Consider the following 24,850-nt stretch of genomic DNA (forward strand, 5'->3'; position numbering starts at 1 on the left):
ACTGTGGCCTTGTGTGCAAAGGTGAGCAGCCCCTTGCCAGGAGAAAATGGGGGGGTGGGGGGACAGTGGGCCCCAGTCTAAGCTCCTGTAGATTCTGCTCAGAGGTCACCTGTGGGAACAGGTAACCCCACCCACACCCCACCCAATCCTGCTGAAGGGACTTGAAGTGCTTCAGTGTCCCACAAATGTCTGAACTGAAATGCATTTAAAAAAAAAAAAAGGACATTCTTTATACTTCAGTTTTTTTTCAATTAAAAAAAATTAGCTATGTTTAAAAACTATAATAGCCACCTCCAAACGTGTTACAGACCAATCAATCAGCCACCTGCCAGGTCACATGCTGGTTTGCAACCTTGGGCAACAGTGTGAGCTGCACACAAACGCACCATGGACTGTTAGGCTGCTGCTCGGCGACTACCGCTCTGACTGAGCATGTCTGTGCATGCAGAACCCCACGACCCACTGCCCACCGAAGCGCAGACCCTACTCAATGAATAACCCCAGTCCAGCCTGACACTCCTACCTGACACAGGCTGGAGCACAGAGTGCGTGTCAGTGGGACATTAACAGGGGACTCAATTACACATCACTGTGTGGTTTACGCACACACACTAAGGGCTGGGAGTCCTTTTATAATTTATTTCACGCCTGTGAGGCATGCTAGCAAAAGTCAGGTATATTAGGTGCGTAAAAATTCCTGATGGATAGATTCAAGCCTAAGCTTTGGCTGAGGAGAGTTCCAAGACTGTAACTAAGTTGCAAAGATGTGTTATCACTTACAGCCTCTGTGTTTTGCAAGTAAAACAAATCACCAAAGGCTGCCTTTAGGTTGGTAACAGTTTTATCCTATCTCCTGATTTCAAATTTCAAAAAGTGGCTTTGTTCTAGCTAACTGGTTTTATTTATGTATTTATTTTTTTGCAGTACGCAGGCCTCTCACTGTTGTGGCCTCTCCCGTTGCGGAGCGCAGGCTCCGGACGCGCAGGCTCAGCGGCCATGGCCCACGGGTGCAGCCGTTCCGCGGCATGTGGGATCTTCCCGGACCCGGGCACGAACCCGTGTCCCCTGCATCGGCAGGCAGATTCTCAACCACCGCGCCACCAGGGAAGCCCTAGCCAAAGGGTTTTAAAGTGAGAAAATGATATAAATACCACCGTTGACAAGAAGTGACTGCCTTTCCTAACTAGGAGAGCTGGCACTGGCTGGGATCCGGTGAGCCCCTGCCAAGGGCCCATCGCTCTTCTCGGTCATTCACCTTCACCTCATGTTCTCCTGCAATCCTCAAGAGCCCAGGATCATCACTCTCCAGCTCACAAGAGGAACTGGGACACAGGGGTTAAAATGACTGCCTTGGAATAAACTGTCAGGAAGCAGCAGGGCTGGGAGACAAACTCAACTCTGCCTGCCTGTCAGACATCCTGCCCCAAAGAGGTGTGTGCTGAAATTCTCCGTGGGATTCCACTTTACTGAATTTGAAGCCCTCTGCTCTAGGGGCTCTGGGATGAGGTCTGTCCCTGAGGGTGCAGGAACACTAGGGCAGAGTTATATGGAGGGAGAGAGCCCAGCCGTAGGCCAGGGATGAGGTGTGCCCTCTCACTGCAACACAGGGCTGCACTGGCCTCTGGACACCCCATCTCAGTTGGCTGGGGAGAGAAGTGGTGCTTTCCTTCCTTGACATTAAAATTCACACTACCAACCTCACACCACACCCCAACCTCACAGCATGTACAAAAATTCACTCAAAATGGTTAAAAGACCTAAATACAAGAGCTAAAACTATAAAACTCTTAGAAGAAAAACACAGTTGTAACTCTTTGTGACCTTGGATTAGGCAATGGTTTCTTAGATACGATACCAAAACCACAAGCGACCAGAGGGGAAAAATGGATAAACTTCATCAAAATCTAAAACTTTTGTGTTTCAAAGAATACTATCAGGAAAATGAAGACAAACCACACAATGAGAGGAAATATTTGCATATCATATTTCTGATAAGGGTCTAATATCCATCCAGAATATGTAAAGAACTCCTACAACTCAACAACAAAAATAACGTAATTTTTTGAAGTGCAAAGAATTTAAATACATTTCTCCAAAGGAGATATGCAAATAACCAATAAGCATATGAAAAGAAGCTCGATATTATTAGTTATTAGCCAAATGCAAATCAAAACCATCATGAGATACCACTTTAAACCCATGAGGATGGCTACCAAAAAAGTGGACAGTAACAAGTGTTGGCAGGGGTGTGGGGACATAAGAACCTACACATTGCTGGTGGAAATGTAAAATGGTGCAGCCACTACGGAAGAAAATTTGGCAGTTCCTCAAACAGTTAAACAGTTACCATATAATCCAACAATTCTACTCCTAGTATATACCTGAGAAAAATAAAAATATAGCTCTATACAAAAGCATATATGAATGCTCATAGCAGCCTTATTCACAAAAGCTAAAAAGTGGAAACCAGCTAAACCATTAACTGATAAATGGACAAACTGTGGTGTCTCCAAGCAATAGAATATTACTCAGCCATAAAAGGACTGATGTACTGATTTATGCTACAATATGAATGGACCTTGAGAACACTATGCTAAGTGAAAGAAGCCAGTCACAAAGTCACATATTGTATGATTCCATTTATATGAAACGTCCAGAATATGCAAATCCATACATTATGAAAGTACGTTAGTGACTACTGATGGGTACATGGTTTCTTTTTGGGGTGATGAATGTTCTGCGATTAGATAGTAGTGATAGATGCACAACTCTGTTAATATACTAAGAACCAGGGACTTGAACACTTTAAAAGAGTGAATTTTATGGTATGTGAATTATATCTCAAATTTTTAAATCCACACCTCAGCCAAACAGGGTTCCCTGGGTCCACCCTGACCACTGTCAGCCCCACAAGAGGTGGAGCACATTGGGAACAATTTCAGAGAGGACATTGATGGGGCAAAGGTCATCAGAAACACTCCCTAAGGGCTTCCAGCCTATAAAAAAGGCTGACAAATCTTTTGGACCCTGTTTTGTTCAAAGTCATTTGAAGATCTAATCTAGTGATTCTCAATCAGGTGCAATTTGCCCCTCAGGCAGTATTTGGCAACCAGTGGAGACATTTTTGGTTGTTACAACTTGGTGGGTGGGGGGAGGGGACGCTACTGGCATCTAGTGGGCAGAGACCAGAGATGCTGCTCAACAATGCACAGAGGAGCTGCCACAACAATCGTCCAGCCCAAAATGTCAACAGTGCCACAGCTGAGAAACTTTGATTCAGTTTAATGATGGACCAATCACTTTTTAAAACCTTGGATGTATATAACCAAGTGGCCCTTTTGATAACTGTTATTTCAAATACGTTCGAACTGCTCCAAGCAGTAGAGCATGCCTCAAACCAGAACCACAGATGTGGGGCAAGGTCCCAGGCCTATCTCAGGCAAACCTATCTCAAAAGAGCAGTCCAGGCCTTTCCATGCTCAGAGGTATCCAGGAGACCTCCTCAAAGGCCCAGGTCTTAAGCAATGAATTATATTTTCAAAGGGCTGCTTATCAAGTTTTAAACCTAAATAGCCAAACAAAGCTTTCTTAAATTACAGCATTTCTTAAAATACTAACCAGTTAAGTTTATCTGAAAGACTCGCATAAGGAATGGACATTTCTTTTCACATAAGGAAAGAAAATGCAAAAAAAAAAAAAAAAAAGGCTATAACAGGAAACTACTGCTAACCACATACATTACTGGTATATGCCAAACAAAATCCGAAGATATATATACATATATATCTCCCATCTATAAATGCCACCCTTTTTTCCACATGGCCTCTCCAAGCCAAGAGGCCCATTGCTAGTGCTATTACCAAATTCCCAGGCTCTAACACTTCAAGAAAGGTTCAGCTGTCTTACTCTGAAAATAGCTCAAGACAGTTATTGTTTAAATAAGTTTGGGCCTTTAAGACCACAACCCACAGGTCCCTTCCTAAAAGGCAAGCCTGAAAAGGAAAAGGGAGTTTATTCCCCCTATCTTCATCACACAAAGAGAAAACAATTAAATGTGAATTATCCAAAAATCTATCACCCAAAGACTCCTAGTATTTTGATGTATAACCTTCTAGAATTTTCCTAGACAAATATATTCATACAAGCTTTTTATTTTTAATGAAAATGGGACCATACCCTAATACCGTTTTCTGGCCTCTTTTCATACAGTAATATATTTGTTTTCCTACAAATCCACAGCTACACCGTCATTTTTCTAGCAGCATAATATCCAATTACATGGTTGCACCCTTTAATTTTTTTTTTTTAATGTAGCCTTCTGCTGGGCTTTTGACTGTCTTCAATATTTCGTTATAATCCTGGAATGACTATCTTTGTACCCATATCCTTTTCTCAATCGCCCAGTATTTTCCCTTAGAATAAATTCTCAGAAATGAAATTGCTAGCTTTTTAACATTTTGGTTTCATACTGCACCAAACTTCCCTCCTTGAATTTTGACAACTCATCCTGTCACCAGCAGCCCATGACAGTTGTTCCTCCATCCAGAAGGGGGTACAGAGCTGCTCTGAGACATACAGTCCCACTGGAGGAAGCCACCTACTCTCACTCGGCATCCTGGACTCTGACGATGCCCTAAGATGGCAATATTCTGCCAACACAGACTGATCCCTTAATTAGTTTTGCGCTGGGAACCAACAACTCAACAACAGTCAATGCCGAGTGTCAGCTGTTTCTAATCTAACCCCATCCATTTGGACGGAAGGTAGCTCAAAAACCCAAAGGCCATTTATGCTAAACAGAATGCCTTGTGGTGGAGAAAAACCGCTCCGTGGCCACAGCCGATAGTCTAATTTAAGGCAAATCCGTTGATGCACATGCTTCTGTCCGTACCCCAACCCCACCAGGACGCTCCTCCATCTTCTAACCTCAGGCTCCAGCTCCAGCCCACCTCTCCTCAAAGCTGAGGTCTACAAGGGTTTGCTGCCTGGAGTTTTGGTGGCTGTGGGCTTGTAGGCAAAGGAGAAAACCCAAGAGGAACTTACGTAGAAGTGAAAATGCAAGAAGTGGGCCAGCACTCTGGGGGCCACGTCAGGGAAAGTGGCCAGGAGTGTCTGGAGGTAGACCTCCAGATCCTTCTCCCTCTTTTCCACCAAGCTCCTGGAGTTTTTCCCAATTATCTTTTTGGGCGGAAGCAAACTTTTATCGATCTTCCTCTCTGCGACGAGCTGTAAGCAAACATAATGTCAACCACAGACCAAGAGGTTCTGTAACTGCAAGGCCAAGGCAACCAGCCTGAGGGCAGGTGCTTATTATGACTTCCACAGCCCCTCCTGGCAGTAGTACCAGAATTAATGATCAAACTGCTGCACCTGGGATTTGGCCTCAAGTTTAATTAGCACTAGAAATACCAATACAATTTCAGATGAGGAGTTCCATCTGGAGGCTTTGGAGACATTTAGGAAAATAATACCTCAAGGTCCCTAAAACCACCATCTTCTCCAAACCAGAACAAAATACTTGTGCTGCAAATGACCCAGAGAAAGGCAGCTCTCTCCAAACGCAAAGGAAGAAATGGAATCACAGTCAGATATTAAAGCATAGGTTCTGGAATAGGTATAGTCAGATGGAACAAGTTCAAGCCTGTTCCCTCCCCGGGAAACTGTCCCGGCATCTCACATCCAAGCTACAACTGACAATCTTAAAACTAAAGTTCAAATATGCTCCTTGCACACTATCTTATGCAAGGGTTGAACTCCCAGAATCCACCAGTTTTTTTGCCAGTTACATTAGCAAACCAGTTTATTAATGTAACTGGCACAGAGCCTGTTTTGCCCTAAAACAGGCACAATGGGAGCTTGGCCTAAAAGCCCCCAAGCCCTGAGACACAGGACCCCAGCTCTCAAGGGTTACCTTTTCATGTAGGTCATGGAAGTCGCTGTAGCGGTGCTTGACTGTCCACTCATGGCCGCCATCAGTGACCTGGATGATGTAAACCTAAAAGGAAAAACCGATAGCCCTTGCCCAGCCGTCAGTAAGGAAAGTGCCACCCTACCCTTAACGATAGCTGTAGCACACCCAGACCCCCCCAAGCCAAAGTTAAGCTGCTCTTCCCCACCAGCTTCTGTACCTGACCCTTACGAGCAGCAAGGCCCCCTCTCCTCCACGGCCCTAGCACTGGATCTGGCAGGCACATGGGATAAGTCTGAGCTCTATCCAACAGTGAGAAACAGAAAAGGTGGCTATCATATCAAGCCATCTTTTTAGTTTTTTAACTCCAGCCTCATGTAAGTCAAAGCCCAATCCAACCTGAGCTGCAGGAAAGGAAGGCCATTCCTTCTAAGAGAGGCAAAACAGGGTCAGGTTTGGCAGGACCAGCTTTTCTGCTGTAATTCTTTCCCAGGTGCCCTGACTGTATCCTAGAATCAAGTCCTTTTCCAACGATTTCAGCTGCTTCAGAGCTGTGATTTCTGCTGCTGAGCCAGGAGTCAAGGCACTAAGAAGCTGATGGGGGGGGGTGGCGGGGGGAAGCAGTGATGGACAATTAAGCCCCATCAGAAGGGAACAGGCCGTATAGTCAAGGAAGACCTGTGTTCAAAATCTGGTTCTGCCATTTCCTGGCTATGGGTTATTTATGTCACTTATATAAGTGACTGGGAGCCTTAAGTTGTCCCGAGCCTCAGTTCCTCCAGCTTAAAATCTGCTAGGTTTAAGAATCAAAGGTAATGCACGCCAAATGCTTTGTAAAGGTCCTGACATATAGCAAGCGTTCAACCAAAGGTAGGTGTGTTAATAATACTCAAACCAGCATACCCGGACAAAAGGACACGAAAAGGTACCGTCCAGTCCGCCTGGATCACCACCTCCCCCCACACCCATTCACAGGAGGGACTCAGCCCTGTGCAATGCGGAGGCTTTTTGGAGCAACCCTCCAGCTACATGCAGTGCACGTGTGACGGCCAACCAGCCAACAGCTCAGAGACCTCAACCCTCACCTGGATGAGGCCCCCTGGTCCTAAGGTCCCGCCCCTCTCTGAAGGACGCAGGGAAGGGGGAGGAGAAAATAATCAACTCTGCTGAAGCCTCCCTGGAGGAGCAGCCATTTCTCCAGGGCCGGCCTGTTGCTCCAGGGTCTGCCCCCAGCCCCTCTCCACAGCCGGGCAGCTTCCCTCCCCCTCTTCCCGCCCAGGAAAGGAGAAAGAGCCAGAAAAATGACCCTCAGGAGGAGGGTTAGGATGAGGGCCAAGGAGGTGGGGTGAAGGCAGGGCCAAAGCCCCCCCCCACCCTCCGAGAACAAAGGACAGGAGGCTGGGAGGTGCTCAGGATACCCGCACCTTGGGGCCAGCCCCTGCTAGGCAGCCTCCGAGGCCCACAGGCCTGGTGCCCAACCCCATCCAGACCCCGGAGGGCCTCCAACTCCTTCACAGTCCGCAACTGCCCCCATTTTCTGTCCTCCATCTCCCCCACAGCCTTGAAGCGTGCGTGGGCGGTACGCTGCCCCAACTCTCCCGCACACTCTAAAGCCACGAAGAGCCCTAAGGTTCCTGGGTCTCGGCCTCTCAGCCCTGAGCCACCCCCTCAGTTCCCGGTGTCTGCGCCCCACCCCTCCCCCATTCTTGTCTCTGCCTCAGCGCGAAGGCCCCAGATCCCTCCTTTACTTTTTGAGCAAATCTCAACTGCAACCCCTAGGCTCCCCCAAATCAAGGCCCCGCCCCCTCTACTTCTTCACAGCCTGCAGCGCCCTGACCCTTTCCCCTGATTCCATCCATCAAATCCCCCACTCCTTAATCCCCCTCCTCCGGGACACCCTGTCACGTCCTCCCAGGCCGGCGCCCCTCCAGGCCTAGAGGATCTAGAGGGGCCTCCGCCTCAACCTGACTCCCCTCTTCCGCAGACCCCCTTTATCCCCTGATTCTCCTCAACCCTAGCCTCCTTTTCTAAACGCGTACCCTTCCCAAGCCCCCTCCCTGGGCCCCACCCAAAGACCCTCTTTCCGGAGCTGCGCGGCCCAGGCCCCTTCCCCAGATTCCGCCATCCCAGGCCCCCTCCTCAAAATCGCAGCCCGCCTACCCCCAGCTCCCCAGTTGCGGGGCTCAGACGCCCTCCCCAACACCCCCGACTCAGGCTCCGGGTTCTAGCCGTCACCCCCAGTTCGGGCGCCCAAGCCCCCAGCACACCGTATACGTGTCCACGAGCTCAGAGCCCACGACGCGCGCCTCCTTGGCCGGCTCGGCCTCCCGCTCGGGACCAAAGCTGCGCGCCACCGCCGCCATGTTCCGGCCTCGGTAGCCGCCGCCGCCCGGTGCAGACTGGCAGCAGCAGGGGGCGGGGTCAGCGTCCCACCGCCCCCAGGCCCCCGCCGCCCCCCGCCCCCGCCGAGCGCCGTACAGCCATCTTGGCCCCGCCGCCTTCTCGCGCCCCCGCCCCACTCCCCCCTTCGCGCGTAATTGACAGCAGCCGCCAGCGGCGCGCGTGCGCAGGACGCCGGGGACTGTCCTCTTGCGTAACCGGTACCTGCGTGGCGCCGCCTGCCGCGCTCTTTGCGGCGTGGGAGAAGCTGAGGGCCTATGCGGGGACTGCTCTGGGCACTGCCGCTAGGTGCCCAGGAAGGGAGGTGCGATGGCCCCGCACCTTCCAGGCTACCCGAAGCAAGTCACTGCCACGCCTGGCCTCAGTTTCCCTCTCCAGATAAGAGACAGTAACCACATCTCACCTGGCTCTTGGGCTTATTCCCTGGAGGGCACGAGAGGGTTGAGAGAGAAGATCTGATCTGTGCCTGGAGCCCGAGCGGGACAGAATAACTCTGGGCTATTTCTTAACCTCTCCGACTCGGAGATCTCTGTCACATGGGTTTCTAGTGAATTGAGTGGGTTAATCCATGCAATGCATGTCAGGCAGGGCAGGGAACTGGTGTAGGCTCTGTGTGAAGGAGGTGAAGTGTTAGGTGGAAGGAAGGGATATGTGCTGGCCATCTGGCACAAGACCCCCAGATGGAGTCCTACCAGAGCTCAAAATGAGGGGGCAACAGCCTGATCCTGGACCCAGGAATTACAGTACTGGAAAGGGGAAGCACAGAGAAGCAGCCCTAACTCAGGGGAAGACCCAGGTCTAGAAAAGAGAGGTGGTAACGGAACTGGAGGGGGAGAGTCTTACACAGATGGGGCATCTGTTGGTGTATCAATATTTGTTGAATGACTGATTGAGTGCAGTCAAGCCTAGAGCTAGTACTTTTCTCCCTGGGGAGATGAGAGGTCTTGGGCATGGCTCCTCTGGCACCCTTGGCAGAAGGGCTCCAGACCACACTCTGCTGAGGTAGGTCAGTGCCTTCCTTCTCCACCAGTTCCACAGCACCATACTCTGAGCTTGGCATTCGAGGCTTCTCTTGGCCCGGTCCTACACTCCCAGCCTCTTCTTGTATACTGCTGCCCCTACTCCAGAGAGGTTTAACTTAAGGCAGGAGCTACCAAGTCAGACAGACGTTGAGCAAGTCTCCACCCCCCCAGGAGCCTCACCCACCCCCCTGGTTGGATGGGAGTTGAGCTAATGTGTATAGGGGCCTGGCCTGAGGCCCACGACACTGGAGCTCCTGTCCTGTCCTGGGCTCACGTTTTCACTCATTAAAACCTTTCCAGAGAGTCCCCTGGGGGAATGGGGGACAGAGGAAAAGAGACCTGGTCCTTGTAGCCCTTCATCGGCTCCTTGCCCTGGGCAGAGGACACAGGACTCAGGCCAGTGTGAGATCACCAGAGCCGGGGGGGAGGGAGTGGAGGATACTGCAGGCAGGGGTGGGCTGGGCGGGGAATGAGATGGGGCAGGGCTATTTAAGCCCAGGGCTGCTGGCAACCCCAGCAGCCTGCCCTGTGAGCCGCCAGTATGGATGACATCTACAAGGCTGCGGTGAGGGATGGGTCTGGGCAGGGCTGGGGTGGGTTGGCGCACTGGGGGCTCATTCAGCTCGGGATGGGGTGCAAGGTCACCCCCAGGAGGTGGTGGGGACCCAGGAGAGGACCCACATACTTTCAGCCCAGGCCTTCAAGGGGACTGTGGGTCTGGTGTTCCCGGGTGTGGAAGGGGTGAGTTTAGGGTCTGTGGGAGCGGTGCAGGGTGGTGGAAGAGGATGTCGAAGCTTTTGCAACAAGTCTAGACCTGTCTCCAGACATCTATAGTCTGTGTCATTGTCTCCCAGCCACATCTCTCTGCGTTTGTGTCTCTGGTCACTTTCCCAGTCTCTTTCTGTCTCTTTGTTCCTCCCAGGCTCTTCCTCTGAGGCTCTGTCGCTGTTTCCCTGCCCCCCATCTCTGTCCCTCACATTCTGCTTCTCACACACTCCCAATCCCCCACCCCCTCCAGTCCCTTGACTGGCTGAAGATGCTGTGGAGGGTGGGACAGGGGTTGTGAGAAGGGGGCTGCAGAGCCAGAATCCTGAGCTGAAGAAGGGGCTTTGAAGTTTGGGGCAGGCAGGGAGTGACTGGGAAGAAGGAGCAGAGCACTGGGGCCCCAGCCCGCATCTGGCCTGGCAGGCTCAGGGCTCAGTGGCTTAGCCAGGGGTAAGGGCTAGGGGGTGGTCAGGTCACCCCAAGTCCCTGCTGGGGCCACTGAGGGGCTTCAGATGCTATTCTATCTCGGGATGGGGCGTGTTGCTGACCTACCCCCAGCGCAGAGACAAGGGCATCTGACACAGACAGCTGTCCAAAAGGGAACCCCTCCCTTAGCCCTGGGAAATGTGGCCCCATTCCTGGGCAGGGAAGGGCTATGGCTGGCTATGGGGGTGCCCCTGCCTATCCTGCAGGAGTCCGTGGAGCTGGGAGGGGGACACCAGCCCTCCACCCTGTGCCCATACAAGGCCTGGCAGAGCCAGGGACTAATTTTGGCTCCTGAGGCACCAGCAGGCCAGGGGGCCAGATAATGCTGCCCCACCCCTGCATGCCAGAGTCCCCAGAACAATCACCAGGTTTAACTTTGTCCCCTGTTAAAAATAGCCCAGTGGCCACCCCGGTCAGGTTACAGTGGGTGGCTTTGCCCACCCCCACACTGGTTTTATTGTCCCAACCTGAGGGACAGCTGTCTCTCAGGCCACCCAGCTTGGGTTTCGGTGGGGGGTGGGGGCGAAAGGGCGTTGAGTGGTCACTGACTATTGTTACTCAGGGTCACCTTAGTCCTGGAGGGGGTGCCCACCTGTCACCCTGGCCCTGAGCCCAGTCTCAGTGAGGCCAGCTGGGTCACCTCAGGATTCTGGGGGCTAGGAGGGAGAACTGAGGCCTCTACTCTGTGACCTGGGAATGGCCTGCCTCTTCCGGGTTTCAGTCTTCCCACCTGTGGAATGGGTTGGTTTCCTCGACAGCAGTTAAGGCCTGAGCCTGGATCCTGAGACCTCTTTTCCTCTCTAGGTAGAGCAGCTGACAGAAGAGCAGAAAAATGGTGAGTACCCCAACACGCATGTGGGGGAACAGCAGAGCCGGGCTGGGGGAGCATGAGGCCAGAGGCTGGGGTCCCTCTCCCTGTGACCTCAGAGGTCTCAGAGGGAAGTGGGCAGGTTAGCAGGGGGCCCTAGGGGTCTGGCCTTCCAGGTTCTTGGCTGCTGAGCCCCGGCTGCTCTGTTTCCCCTCCCCTCCTATTGGACACAGAGTTCAAGGCAGCCTTTGACATCTTCGTGCTGGGCGCTGAGGATGGCTGCATCAGCACCAAGGAGCTGGGCAAAGTGATGAGGATGCTGGGGCAGAACCCCACACCTGAGGAGCTGCAGGAGATGATTGACGAGGTGGATGAGGATGGTGAGCCCCTTTGCCCCCCTGCCCCCGCCCCGGACCCATAGTGCCCCCAACTCTCTGGGGACCTGCATCCTGGCTCTGCCACTTATTACTCTGTGCCCTTAAAGGAGCTGTTTAGCCTCTCTGAGCCTTGGCCATATCATCTATAAAATGGGCACAATGACCACACTTGTCTCACAGAGTTGCTACGAGGATGCAGTGAGAACAGTGGGGTCTAGTGTCAAGGGCAGTGCCAGCCATTCTGACCGTTGCTCTCCAACGGCTGTGCTGCCCACCCCCCCAGGCAGCGGCACAGTGGACTTTGATGAGTTCTTGGTCATGATGGTTCGGTGCATGAAGGATGACAGCAAAGGAAAGTCTGAGGAGGAGCTTTCTGACCTCTTCCGCATGTTTGACAAGTGAGTGTGTGACCCTTGACCTCTGCCCCTGACCCTAGTGGAACTGGGCAGAGGGGGACAGTCTTGTGACCTCGAGGCCTCAGTCTCCCGTTCTGTGCAATGAGGGATGGGATGCCCCATCTCCCAGTGGCTCTTCCTTACTTCCTGGGGTCTTGGGCAGGGCTGCTTCTTCCCCTCCCCCTGCCCCTACCATGGACTCTGAGGCCCCCCTCACCCAACTGGCAGAAACGCTGACGGCTACATCGACCTGGAGGAGCTGAAGATCATGCTTCAGGCTACGGGTGAGACCATCACAGAGGACGACATTGAGGAGCTCATGAAGGATGGTGACAAGAACAACGATGGCCGCATTGACTATGACGGTCAGTAGGGGTGTGCTGAATCCCCAGTGCCCATGCCCTGCCCAGCCCCGACCTCTGACCTATGCCTGCCCCTCTCTCACAGAGTTCCTGGAATTCATGAAGGGGGTGGAGTAGACACCGACCTTCTCCCAGAGCTGCCTGTGCCAACTTCCAACTCCAGCCGGGCCCTGGGGTTAGGGGCAGGGGGCTAGGGTCCCCAGGATGTGAACTTGGGTGTGTCCTTGACCACGGGCCCTCCCTGACTACCTCCCCCAGCCCTGTCCTAGGGAATTCAAATAAAGCCCTGCTCCCTGGAGGCCTGGTGTCTGGCTTTCATTCCCTAATCTTCACTAGGGTGGATTCCTGCCCTGACCATTTCTGTCCCTGTCCCAGAATCTGTGCTCTAACCACCCTTGCACCCCATCTTCTGCAGGAGGGGTTAGGTTAGATCAGAGACTACCATGCTCCATACCCACCTGGCTCCTTTCTATAACTGCTGGTACCCAGGCCCCGTCTCCAGCAATTCCACACCTGGAGTCTGTCGTGGCCCAGGTATCTGCATTTCACAGGCTCCTGGGGGCCATGGCTTTAGTCAGCCAGTTGGCAGCTGAGGGGTCCTATACTTGGAGAGGGCAATCACTCAGCACCAGGCTAGGCCCTGGATGCCACTTGGCACGGCTGCCATGGCTCCCTCTCGCTTCTGGTTGGGGAGAAGCAGGGCTCTGTGGGGGCTCTGCGGGCCTGTAGCTCCAGTCCATCTGCCCGCTCACCTGGATTTCCTGCCAGCGACGTTGACTCCCCGGGACCGAGGGGCATATCGTCTACTCCCCTTGCCCATTTGACAGGTAAGGACCCTGGGGCCCAGAGAGACTCAGGGGCCTGTCAAGTTCATCCAGTGAGTCTGGGAGAGAGCAGAGCCACCTGGCTCCCAGCCGAGGACTCTGTCTGATGGAACAGAGTCTGATGGGCATGATTTCCAGTTCCCGCAAACCTCACGGCTCCAGCAACCCACTTTCCCTCCCTGGCAGGGAATAGAGGCATGGGGCCTTGTGGCTCTCAGCTTACTGGGTGCACCCAGGCCAGAGCTACAGCCAGAACAGTGAAACTGGCTTTGGGTAGATGGGGGGCTGCAAGGAAGTGGAGGTGTCAGCAGTGGTGCTTGCAAGAGGGACAGCTGCCACAGCACCTAGGCTCCAGCCAGAAGGTCAGCAGCTGTCCATACTCCGCCCAGCCACTCCACAGCCTCCCCACCTGTGCCCCAGACTTCGCGTTCCCCAGAGAGGCCCAGCATTCCGGAGACAGTCTTGGAATTCTGAAGATGCCTCAGTGGAGGCCAGAGCTGCCTGGTTCCTGGAGAGATCTGGGGTCGGAGAGAGGAGAAGGGTCCCCTCAGTCCTGCCCTCGGGAGCTGGAAAACTCAAGGACCTACATGTACACCCAGAAATGACGTCTCAAGAGAGGAGGCAAGGCTACATTGGGTGGCACCACAAGCCAGTGTACCATTCCAGGGTTTAGTCACACCCCTACTATGTGTCCAGTGCTGGCTGAATGCTGAGACCCTTCAGAGTGAGGCCCAGTCCCTAATTTTGTGGAATTTATAGTCAACTCAGGAAGACAAAAGAGGGAGATGAGTGCAGTGAGGAAACCAACATAGTGCTAGAATGGGGACTGGAGAGGAGATGAGGCTGGTGGGGTAGGAGAGAACCTGAGTGAGCAAAGGGCCCAAGGACCCAGGAGGGAAGGAAAGAGGCATTGAAGACAGCTGATGGCCCTGAAGCTGGGGAAATAGGAGGCCCCAAGGCCTTGGCCACCTGGCCACAAGGGTTTCACTGGAATGGTGGAATGGGAGCTCAACTAAAAAGGGCCAAAGGAATGAGGCAAGGTAAAGGGGAGATGGCAAATGTGGACAATACTGGTGAAGTTTTGCAAGGGATCAGGGAACAGAGAGTTGAGCTGGAGCTGAGGGGAGATGTGGAGTTCAAGGAAGTTCATTTAAGAAGGTGGGTCAGGGAGTGGCCTGTATGCTGATGGGAGCAACCTAGTGAAGCTGGAGAAAGGTTAAAGCAAGATGTGGGGTAGAGCTGCACAGGGTGAGCAGCTAGGGTCTCCAGGAGTGTGTCAAGGACCTGGTTATAGCTCTGGGACTGGACCCAAACTGGGCAAGGAGAAAGGGGGTCTTGAGGCAGGGAGGGAAGAATTGTGGCAGGGGAGATGCTGAGCACAAGGTGCTATAAGAGGAGGAACGTTCTGAATGGAGATGATGAAGGTCACGTCCTCATTGGTGGTGACTTGGAAGATGGGTGGCTGAGGTGGGGGGAGGAGGACAAGGACTGCAGAGGCCAGGGGTTCCCAGGGGGTATGGGATGCTGACGGGATCAGGGAAGGAGAAAAGGAAAGCCCCAAGAGTCGAGCCCTCTGTGAACAAAACAGGAGGATGACTGGGCCAGCTACAAAGTATAAGGGGGGCGGCTGGCTGGTGCCTTAAAGAAGGGGTCCACAGGTGGGAAGTCCTGTGAGATTTTCCCAATATCTCTGTTCCAGAATTAGGTTGGTGGAGGAGGAACTGAGGACATCCATTCCTTCCAGGCATTTCCACCCCAGAATTCTAGCTGGGAGAGGCTGGGCTATGTCCCTTTCTTTGTATGTCCACCTGGGGGCACATGGTGCATGACAGTACACATCACACATGTATACAGCCAAGGGCTGACAAGTTCCCACTAGCACATGCCATTGCGCTCCCCCCACATGCATCACCCAGTTCTGACTGTTTTGCTCTGTTCAGTCCTCTCCATTTCTTCTGGGCTGTGTCATCCTTTGCCTAGATAGTGCTTCCTCCATGAAGCCCCCCTTGATTTCCTCCACCAGAAGCAAGCACTAGATGCATGTAAATCAATGAAGTTAGAACACTCCCTCACACCAAACACAACAATAAACTCAAAATGGCTTAAAGACATAAAAATAAGACATGACACCATGAAACTCCTAGAAGAGAACATAGGCAAAACATTCTCTGACATAAGTAGTAGCAATATTTTCTCAAATCAGTCTCCCAGGGCAAAAGAAATAAAAGCAAAAATAAACAAATGGGGGGACTTCCCTGGTGGCCCAGTGGTTCAGAATCTACGCTCCCAACGCAGGGGGCCTGGGTTTGATCCCTGGTCAGGAAATCGCAGACCGCGACTAAGAGCCCGCATGCCGCAACTAAGACCTGGCGCAGCCAAATAAATAAATAAATAAACATTAAAAAAAAAATAAACAAATGGGACCTAATCAAATTTATAAGCTTTTGCATAGCAAAGGAAACCATAAATAAAACAAAAAGACAACCTACAGAGTGGGAGAAAAAATTTGCAAACGACATGACCAACAAGGGCTTAATTTCCAAAGTATACAAATAGCTCTTACGACTCAATATTAAAAAAAAATCAAAAAATGGGCAGTTCCTAGAGTGTCTTCCAGCAAACGATGGCAAACATAATATAAACACCACTTGCAGAAGAGATGATTTTTTATTAGTTCTTAGAAAGGCCTTCATTTCCCTCCAGGCTCATCACTCTAAGTGGGAACCCGCTGATGGCTGGGAGTGAAGCAAATAGATCAGAACAGTAAACACCAGGTTTTCGAAATATGGTTATGCTTCTAATGGTAAAATAATTATAAGCTGGGACCTTAAAGCATGCTTCCATTTACCCCCAGGAAGAATTATTCTATTACAGCGTGATGCTAGATTAAGACCGGAGTTTTAAAGGATTGAATTGTGTCTCTCTTGAAGTGGTGGCACTTTCTCTCTAGAGATCGGGAGAAAATAAAATTTCATTTTATATTTAAAAAAAAAAATGGGCAGAGGGGGCTTCCCTGGTGGCACAGTGGTTAAGAATCTGCCTGCCAATGCAGGGGTCATGGGTTTGAGCCCTGGTCCGGGAAGATCCCACATGCCACGGAGCAACTAAGCCCACACGCCACAACTACTGAGCCTGAGAGCCACAACTACTGAGCCCACATGCCACAACTACTGAAGCCCACATGCCTAGAGGCCATACTCCGCAACAAGAGAAGCCACCGCAATTAGAAGCCTGCGCACCACGGTGAAGAGTAGCCCCCACTCGCCACAGCTAGAGAAAGCCTGTGCACTATAAAAACCCAATGCAGCCTAAAATAAATAAATAAATAAATTTTAAAAATAATAATAAAATAAAATTATTTTTTTAAAAAATGGGCAGGAGACCTAAATAGAAATTTCTCTGAGGAAGACATACAGATGGCCAACAGGCACATGAAAAGATGTGAAACATCACTATATTAGAGAAATGAAAATCAAAACTACAATGAGGTACCACCTCACACTGGTCAGAATGGTCATCATCAAAAAGTCTACAGGAAAAAAAAAAAAAAAAGTCTACAGGGCTTCCCTGGTGGCACAGTTGTTGAGAGTCCACCTGCCAACGCAGGGGACACAGGTTCGTGCCCCGGTCCAGGAAGATCCCACATGCCGCAGAGCGGCTGGGCCCGTGAGCCATGGCCGCTGAGCCTGCGCGGCCGGAGCCTGTGCTCCACAACGGGAGAGGCCATGACAGTGAGAGAGGCCCGCGTACCGGAAAATTAAAAAAAAAAGTCTACAAATAGTGGTACATGTATACAAGGGAATATTACTTAGCCATAAAGAAAGAACGAAATAATGCCATTTGCAGCAACATGGATGAACCCAGTGATTGTCATAGTTAAGTAAGTCAAACAGAGAAAGACAAATATCATATGATATCACTTATAGGGGGAATCTAAAAAATGATACAAATGAACTTATTTACAAAACAGAAATAGAGCCACAGATGTAGAAAACAAACTTATGGTTACTGGGGGGAAGTGGGATGGGGGACGGATAAACTGGAAGATTGGGGTTGACATATACACACTACTATATATAAAATAGATAACTAATGAGGACCTACTGTATAGCAAAGAGAACTCTTCTTCTTTTTTTCTTTTGCAGTTCGCGGGCCTCTCACTGTTGTGGCCTCTCTCGTTGCAGAGCACAGGCTCTGGACGAGCAGGCCCAGCGGCACGAACCCCCGTCCCCTGCATCGGCAGGCGGACTCTCAACCACTGCGCCACCAGGGAAGCCCAAAGAGAACTCTTCTTAATACTCTGTAATGACCTATATGGGAAAAGAATCTAAAAAAGAGTGGATATATGTATAAGTGGTAGTTTCTGTACAGCAGAAACTAACACAACATTGTAAATCAGCTATACTCCAACCACAAAAAAAATTTTTTTAAGTCTACAAATAATAAATGCTGGAGAGGGTGTGAAGAAAAGGGAACTCTTCTACACTGTTGGTGGAAATGTAAATTGGTGCAGCCACTATGGAAAATAGTATGGAAGTTCCTTAGAAAACTAAAAATAGTTACCATATGATCCAGCAATCCCAATCCTGGGCACATACCTGGAAAAGATGGAAAACTCTAATTTGAAAACATACATGCAGATAGCTTCATCTACCAGAGGGCAGACAACAGAGCATGAAGAACTACAATCCAGCAGCCTGTGGAACAAAAACCACATTCACAGAAAGATAGACAAGATGAAAAGGCAGAGGGCTATGTACCAGATGAAGGAACGAGACGAAACCCCAGAAAAACAACTAAATGAAGTGGAGGTAGGCAATCTTCCAGAAAAAGCATTCAGAATAATGATAGTTAAGGTGATCCAGGACCTCTGAAAAAGAATGGAGGCAAAGATCGAGAAGATGCAAGAAATGTTTAACAAAGATCTAGAAGAATTGAAGAACAAACAAACAGAGATGAACAATACAATAACTGAAATGAAAAATACACTAGAAGGAATCAATAGCAGAATAACTGAGGCAGAAGAACGGATAAGTGATCTGGAAGACAGAATGGTGGAAGTCACTACTGTGGAACAGGATAAAGAAAAAAGAATGAAAAGAAATGAAGACAGTCTAAGAGACCTCTGGGACAACATTAAACACAACAACATTCGCATTATAGGAGTCCCAGAAGAAGAAGAGAGAGAGAAAGGACCTGAGAAAATATTTGAAGAGATTATATTCGAAAACTTCCTTAACATGGGAAAGGAAACAGCCACCCAAGTCCAGGAAGTGCAGAGAGTCCCACACAGGATAAACCCAAGGAGAAACATGCCAAGACACATAGTAATCAAACTGGCAAAAATTAAAGACAAAGAAAAATTATTGAAAGCAGCAACAGAAAAATGACAAAAAACATACAAGGGAACTCCCATAAGGGTAACAGCTGATTTCTCAGCAGAAACTCTACAAGCCAGAAGAGAGTGGCATGATATACTTAAAGTGATGAAAGGGAAGAACCTACAACCAAGATTACTCTACCCTGCAAGGATCTCATTCAGATTCAATGGAGAAATCAGAAGCTTTACAGACAAGCAAAAGCTAACAAAATTCAGCTTTACAACAAATGCTAAAGGAACTTCTCTAAGTGGGAAACACAAGAGAAGAAAAGGACCTACAAAACAAACCCAGAACAATTAAGAAAATGGTCATAGGAACATACATATCGATAATTACCTTAAACGTGAATGGATTAAATGCTCCAACCAAAAGACACAGGCTTGCTGAATGGATACAAAAACAAGAGCCATATATATGCTGTCTACCAGAGACCCACTTCAGACCTAGGGACACATACAGACTGAAAATGAGGGGATGGAAAAAGATATTCCATGCAAATGGAAATCAAAAGAAAGCTGGAGTAGCAATACTCATATCAGATAAAATAGACTTTAAAATAAAGAATGTTACAAAAGACAAGGAAGGACACTACATAATGATCAAGGGATCAATCCAAGAAGAAGATATAACAATTATAAATATATATATGCACCCAACATAGGAGCACCGCAATACATAAGGCAACTTCTAACAGCTATAAAAGAGGAAATTGACAGTAACACAATAATAGTGGGGGACTTTAACACCTCACTTACACCATTGGACAGATCAACCAAACAGAAAATTAATAAGGAAACGCAAGCTTTAAATGACACAATAGACCAGATAGGTTTAATGGATATTTATAGGACATTCCATCTAAAAACAGCAGATGACACTTTCTTCTCAAGTGCACACAGAACATTCTCCAGGATAGATCACATCTTGGGTCACAAATCAAGCCTCAGTAAATTTAAGAAAAGTTAAATCATATCAAGCATCTTTTCTGACCACAACGCTATGAGATTAGACATGAATTACAGGGAAAAAAACATAAAAAACACAAACACATGGAGGCTAAACAATACGTTACTAAATAACCAAGCAATCACTGAGAAATCAAAGAGGAAATCAAAAAATACCTAGACACAAATGACAATGAAAACACGACGATCCAAAACCTATGGGATGCAGCAAAAGCAGTTCTAAGAGGGAAGTTTATAGCTATACAAGCCTACATCAAGAACAATCTCAAATAAACAATCTAACCTTACACCTAAAGGAACTAGGGACAGAAGAACAAACAAAACCCAAAGTTAGCAGAAGGAAAGAAATCATAAAGATCAGAGCAGAAATAAATGAAATAGAAACAAAGAAAACAATAGCAAAGATCAATAAAACTAAAAGCTGGTTCTTTGAGAAGATAAACAAAATTGACAAGCCATTAGCCAGACTCATCAAGAAAAAGAGGGAGAGGACTCAAATCAATAAAATTAGAAATGTAAAAGGAGAAGTTACAACAGACACCACAGAAATACAAAGCATCCTAAGACACTACTACAAGCAACTCTATGCCAATAAAGTGGACAACCTGGAAGAAATGGACAAATTCTTAGAAAGGTATAACCTTCCAAGGCTGAACCAGGAAGATATAGAAAATATGAACAGACCAATCACAAGTAATGAAACTGAAACTGTGAGTAAAAATCTTCCAACAAGCAAAAGTCCAGGACCTGATGGCTTCACAGGTGAATTCTATCAAACATTTAGAGAAGAGCTAACACCCATCCTTCTCAAACTCTTCGAAAAAGTTGCAGAGGAAGGAACACTCCCAAGCTCATTCTATGAGGCCACCATCACCCTGATACCAAAACCAGACAAAGATACTACAAAGAAAGAAAATTACAGACCAATATCACTGATGAATATAGATGCAAAAATCCTCAACAAAATACTAGCAAACAGAATCCAACAACACATTAAAAGGACCACACATCATGATCAAGTGGGATTTATCCCAGAAATGCAAGCATTCTTCAATATACGCAAATCAATGGATGTGATACACCATATTAACAAATTGAAGAATAAAATCCATATGATCATCTCAATAGATGCAGAAAAAGCTTTTGACAAAATTCAACACCCATTTATGATAAAAACTCTCCAGAAAGTGGGCATAGAGGGAACCTACCTCAACATAATTAAGGCCGTATACGACAAACCCACAGCAAACATCATTCTCAATGGTGAAAAACTGAAACCATTTCCTCTAAGATCAGGAACAAGACAAGGATGTCCACTCTCACTGCTATTATTCAACATAGTTTTGGAATTCCTAGTATCGGCAATCAGAGAAGAAAAAGAAATAAAAGAAATACAAATTGGAAAAGAAGTAAAGCTGTCACTGTTTGCAGATGACATGATACTATACATAGAGAAACCTAAAGATGCCACCAGAAAACTACTAGAGCTCATCAATGAATTTGGTAAAGTTGCAGGATACAAAATTAATGCACAGAAATCTCTTGCATTCCTATACACTAACAATGAAAAATCTGAAAGAGAAATTAAGGAAACACTCCCATTTACATTGCAACAAAAAGAATAAAATACCTAGGAATAAACCTACCTAGGGAGAAAAAACACCTGTATGCAGAAAACTATAAGACACTGTTGAAAGAAATTAAAGATGATACCAACAGATGGAGAGATATGCCATGTTTTTGGATTGGAAGAATAAATATTGTGAAAATGACTATACTACCCAAAGCAATCTACAGATTCAGTGCAATCCCTATCAAATTACCAATGGCATTTTTTACAGAACTAGAACAAAAAATCTTAAAATTTGTATGGAGACACAAAAGACCCCAAATAGCCAAAGCAGTCTTGAGGGAAAAAAACGGAGCTGGAGGAATCAGGCTCCCTGACTTCAGACTATACTACAAAGCCACAGTAATCAAGACAATATGGTACTGGCACAAAAACAAAAATATAGATCAATGGAACAGGATAGAAAGCCCAGAAATAAACCCATGCACCTATGGTCAACTAATCTATGACAGCTACATGTAAAAGAATGAAATTAGAACAGTCCCCAACACCATACACAAAAATAAACTCAAAATGGATTAGAGACCTAAATGTAACACCGGACACCCTAGAACTCTTAGAGGAAAACATAGGAAGAACACTCTGACATAAATCACACATAAAAACAAAAATAAACAAATGGGACGTAATGAAACGTAAAAGCTTTTGCAAAGCAAAGGAAACTACAAACAGGACGAAAAGACAACCCTCAGAATGGGAGAAAATATTTGTAAATGAATCAACGGACAAAGGATTAATCTCCAAAATATATAAACAGCTCATGCAGCTCAATATTAAAAAAACAACCCAATCAAAAAATGGGCAGAAGGGCTTCCCTGGTGGCGCAGTGGTTGAGAGTCTGCCTGCCGATGCAGGGGACACGGGTTCGTGCCCTGGTCCGGGAGCATCCCACATGCCGAGGAGCGGCTGGGCCTGTGAGCCATGGCCGTTGAGCCTGCGCGTCCGCAGCCTCTGCTCCGCAGCGGGAGAGGCCACAACGGTGAGAGGCCCGCGTACCGCAAAAAAAAAAAATGGGCAGAAGACCTTTCTCCAAAGACATTTCTCCAAAGAGGACATACAGATGGCCAAGAAACACATGAAAAGCTGCTCAACATCACTAATTATTAGAGAAATGCAAATCAAAACTACAATGAGTTATCACCTCACACCAGTTAGAATGGGCATCATCAGAAAATCTACAAACAACAAATGCTGGAGAGGGTGTGGAGAAAAGGGAACCCTCTTGCACTGTTGGTGGGAATGTAAATGGATACAGCCACTATGGAGAACAGTTCCTTAAAGAACTAAAAATAGAATTAACATATGACCCAGCAATCCCACTACTGGGTATATACCCAAAGAAAACCATAATTCAGAAAGACACATGCGGGGGCTTCCCTGGTGGTGCAGTGGTTGAGAGTCCGCCTGCCGATGCGGGGGACACGGGTTCATGCCCCGGTCCGGGAAGATCCCACCTGCCGTGGAGCGGCTAGGCCCGTGAGCCATGGCCGCTGAGCCTGCACATCCGGAGCCTGTGCTCCGCAACGGGAGAGGCCACACAGTGAGAGGCCCGCATACCGCAAAAAAAAAAAAAAAAAAGACACATGCACCCCAATGTTCATTGCAGCACTATTTACAATAGCCAGGTCACAGAAGCAACGTAAATGCCCATCAACAGGTGAATGGATAAAGAAGATGTGGTACATATATACAATGGAATATTACTCAGCCATAAAAGGGAATGAAATTGGGTCATTTGTAGAGACGTGAATGCATCTAGAGACTGTCATACAAAGTGAAGTAAGTCAGAAAGAGAAAAACAAATATCATATATTAACGCAAATAGGTGGAACCTAGAAAATGGTACAGGTGAACCGGTTTGCAGAGCAGAAATTGAGACACAGAAGTAGAGAAAAAAACGTATGGACACCAAGGGGGAAAAGCGGCGGGGGTTGGTGGGGGTAGTGGGATGAATTGGGAGATTGTGATTGACATGTATACACTGATGTGTATAAAATGGATGACTAATAAGAAAAAATATATAAATAAAAAATAAACATTGAAAAAATAAAACATACATGCACCCCAATGTTCATAGCAGCACTGCTTACAATAACCAAGACATGGAAGCAACCTAAATGTCCATTGACAGATGAATGGATAAAGAAAATGTGGTATATACATATATATGTATATATATGCACAATGGAATATTAGCCATAAAAAAGAGTGAAATATTGCCATTTGCAGCAACATGGATGGACCTAGAGATGATCATACAGAGGGAAGTAAGTCAGACAGAGCAGGACAAACAATAATGATATTACTTATATGTGGAATGTAAAAAATAATACAGAGGAACTTATTTACAAAAGAGAAACAGACTCACAGACATAGAAAACAAAATTATGGTTACCAAAGGGGAAAGGGGGAGGGATAAATTAGTAGTATGGGATACACACTACTATATATAAAATAAACAAAAAGGATTTACTGTATAGCACAGGGAACTATATTCAATATCTTGTAGTAACCTACAATGGAAAAGGGTCTGAAAAAGGAGATATATATATGTATATCTCCAAATCACTTTGCTGTACATCTGAAACTAACACAACATTGTAAATCAACTATACTTAGGAAAAAATAATTAATAAATTTTACAAATTTTTAAAAAGAAGCAATCATGGAGCATCTCCCACTGCCCCTGCCTCTTTCTATTAAGGGTGCCTGGTTACTGCCTGCTGTCCTAAGAGGGTGTGGTTTCTGCTGGGTGGTCCTGCTGCCCATCACTTGGCCTGAGACAGCCGGCAGCTGTGGGACCTCCTGCAGTTCCTACTTTGTCCATTAGATGGCACAAGATGCCTTTGGCTGGGTCCATTGATCCAAGACACCAAGGGCACACATGGGGTCTTTTTCCCACCTGCAACCAGCAAGCAGAGATCTTAATTTTTTTTTTTTTTTTGGTTGTGCCACGCGGCTTGTGGAATCTTAGCTCCCCAGCCAGGGATGGAACCCAGGCCCTTGGCAGTGAAAGCACGGAGTCCTGCAGAGTCCTAACCACTGGACTGCCAGGGAATTCCCTGCAAGCAGAGATCTTCACAGAAGATCCTTATCCCCTTCCCAGACTGGGAACCAGACGCAGAGAGGAAGAGCACCTGCTCGAGGCCACACAACAAGTTTAGCCCCTGCCACAGGCTGTTTTTCTGCAGTGTGGAACGGGCTGCCCCCACATCCTGTTCCAGTAGACCCAGGCCTCCCCTGCAGTCACAGCTTGGGGCTGGCTGAGCTTAGATCCCCAGGGTGAGCTGGCAGGTTGACGAGTTGTTGGGCCTCCCACCCACAGCTGGTGGCCACATGCTGGTTGAGGGGCTGTCTGGCTCAATCTCTAGCCAGACATTGGCCCCCAGCCCGGGCTACTAGGCTGAAACATCTCCCCAGGGAGATGGACACAGAGGGGCTCCACCCCTCCAAGGGCCCAGGATATGATCATCATCATGGCAGCTGCTACACAAGCACCCCTCACCAGTTTATAGAGCCTGTTACAC

At 48.1% G+C, this 24,850-nt stretch overlaps 2 protein-coding genes across 2 annotated transcripts in view; one reads left to right on the top strand and one right to left on the bottom strand.

Moving 5' to 3' along the window:
- NISCH (nischarin) overlaps positions 1 to 8,271 on the bottom strand; it is a 43,312-nt gene extending 35,041 nt beyond the window's left edge. Inside the window, exons 1-3 of the mRNA XM_065884921.1 lie at positions 8,176 to 8,271; positions 5,912 to 5,995; positions 5,044 to 5,226 (exon numbers count right to left, since the gene is read on the bottom strand). Of these exons, the coding sequence (XP_065740993.1) occupies positions 5,044 to 5,226; positions 5,912 to 5,995; positions 8,176 to 8,271 (363 nt within the window). The remainder of the gene's footprint in view (positions 1 to 5,043; positions 5,227 to 5,911; positions 5,996 to 8,175) is intronic.
- Positions 8,272 to 9,845: 1,574 nt separating this feature from the next.
- Positions 9,846 to 12,816, top strand: TNNC1 (troponin C1, slow skeletal and cardiac type). The gene is made up of 6 exons (XM_065885105.1): positions 9,846 to 9,895; positions 11,386 to 11,416; positions 11,623 to 11,769; positions 12,050 to 12,164; positions 12,390 to 12,526; positions 12,609 to 12,816. Exons 1-6 carry the CDS (start codon positions 9,872 to 9,874, stop codon positions 12,638 to 12,640), a joined length of 486 nt encoding a protein of 161 aa, XP_065741177.1. The 5' UTR covers positions 9,846 to 9,871; the 3' UTR covers positions 12,641 to 12,816.
- Positions 12,817 to 24,850: the final 12,034 nt, after the last annotated feature.

Source organism: Phocoena phocoena, chromosome 10, assembly GCF_963924675.1.
Source record: "Phocoena phocoena chromosome 10, mPhoPho1.1, whole genome shotgun sequence".
NCBI lineage: Eukaryota > Metazoa > Chordata > Mammalia > Artiodactyla > Phocoenidae > Phocoena > Phocoena phocoena.

Coding starts and splice junctions, on each gene's coding strand:
- TNNC1 (XM_065885105.1), top strand. CDS start 9,872: ATGGATGACATCTACAAGGCTGCG. Junction 11,770..12,049: donor TGACGAGGTGGATGAGGATG/GTGAGCCCCTTT, acceptor CCACCCCCCCAG/GCAGCGGCACAGTGGACTTT. Junction 12,165..12,389: donor CTCTTCCGCATGTTTGACAA/GTGAGTGTGTGA, acceptor CCCAACTGGCAG/AAACGCTGACGGCTACATCG.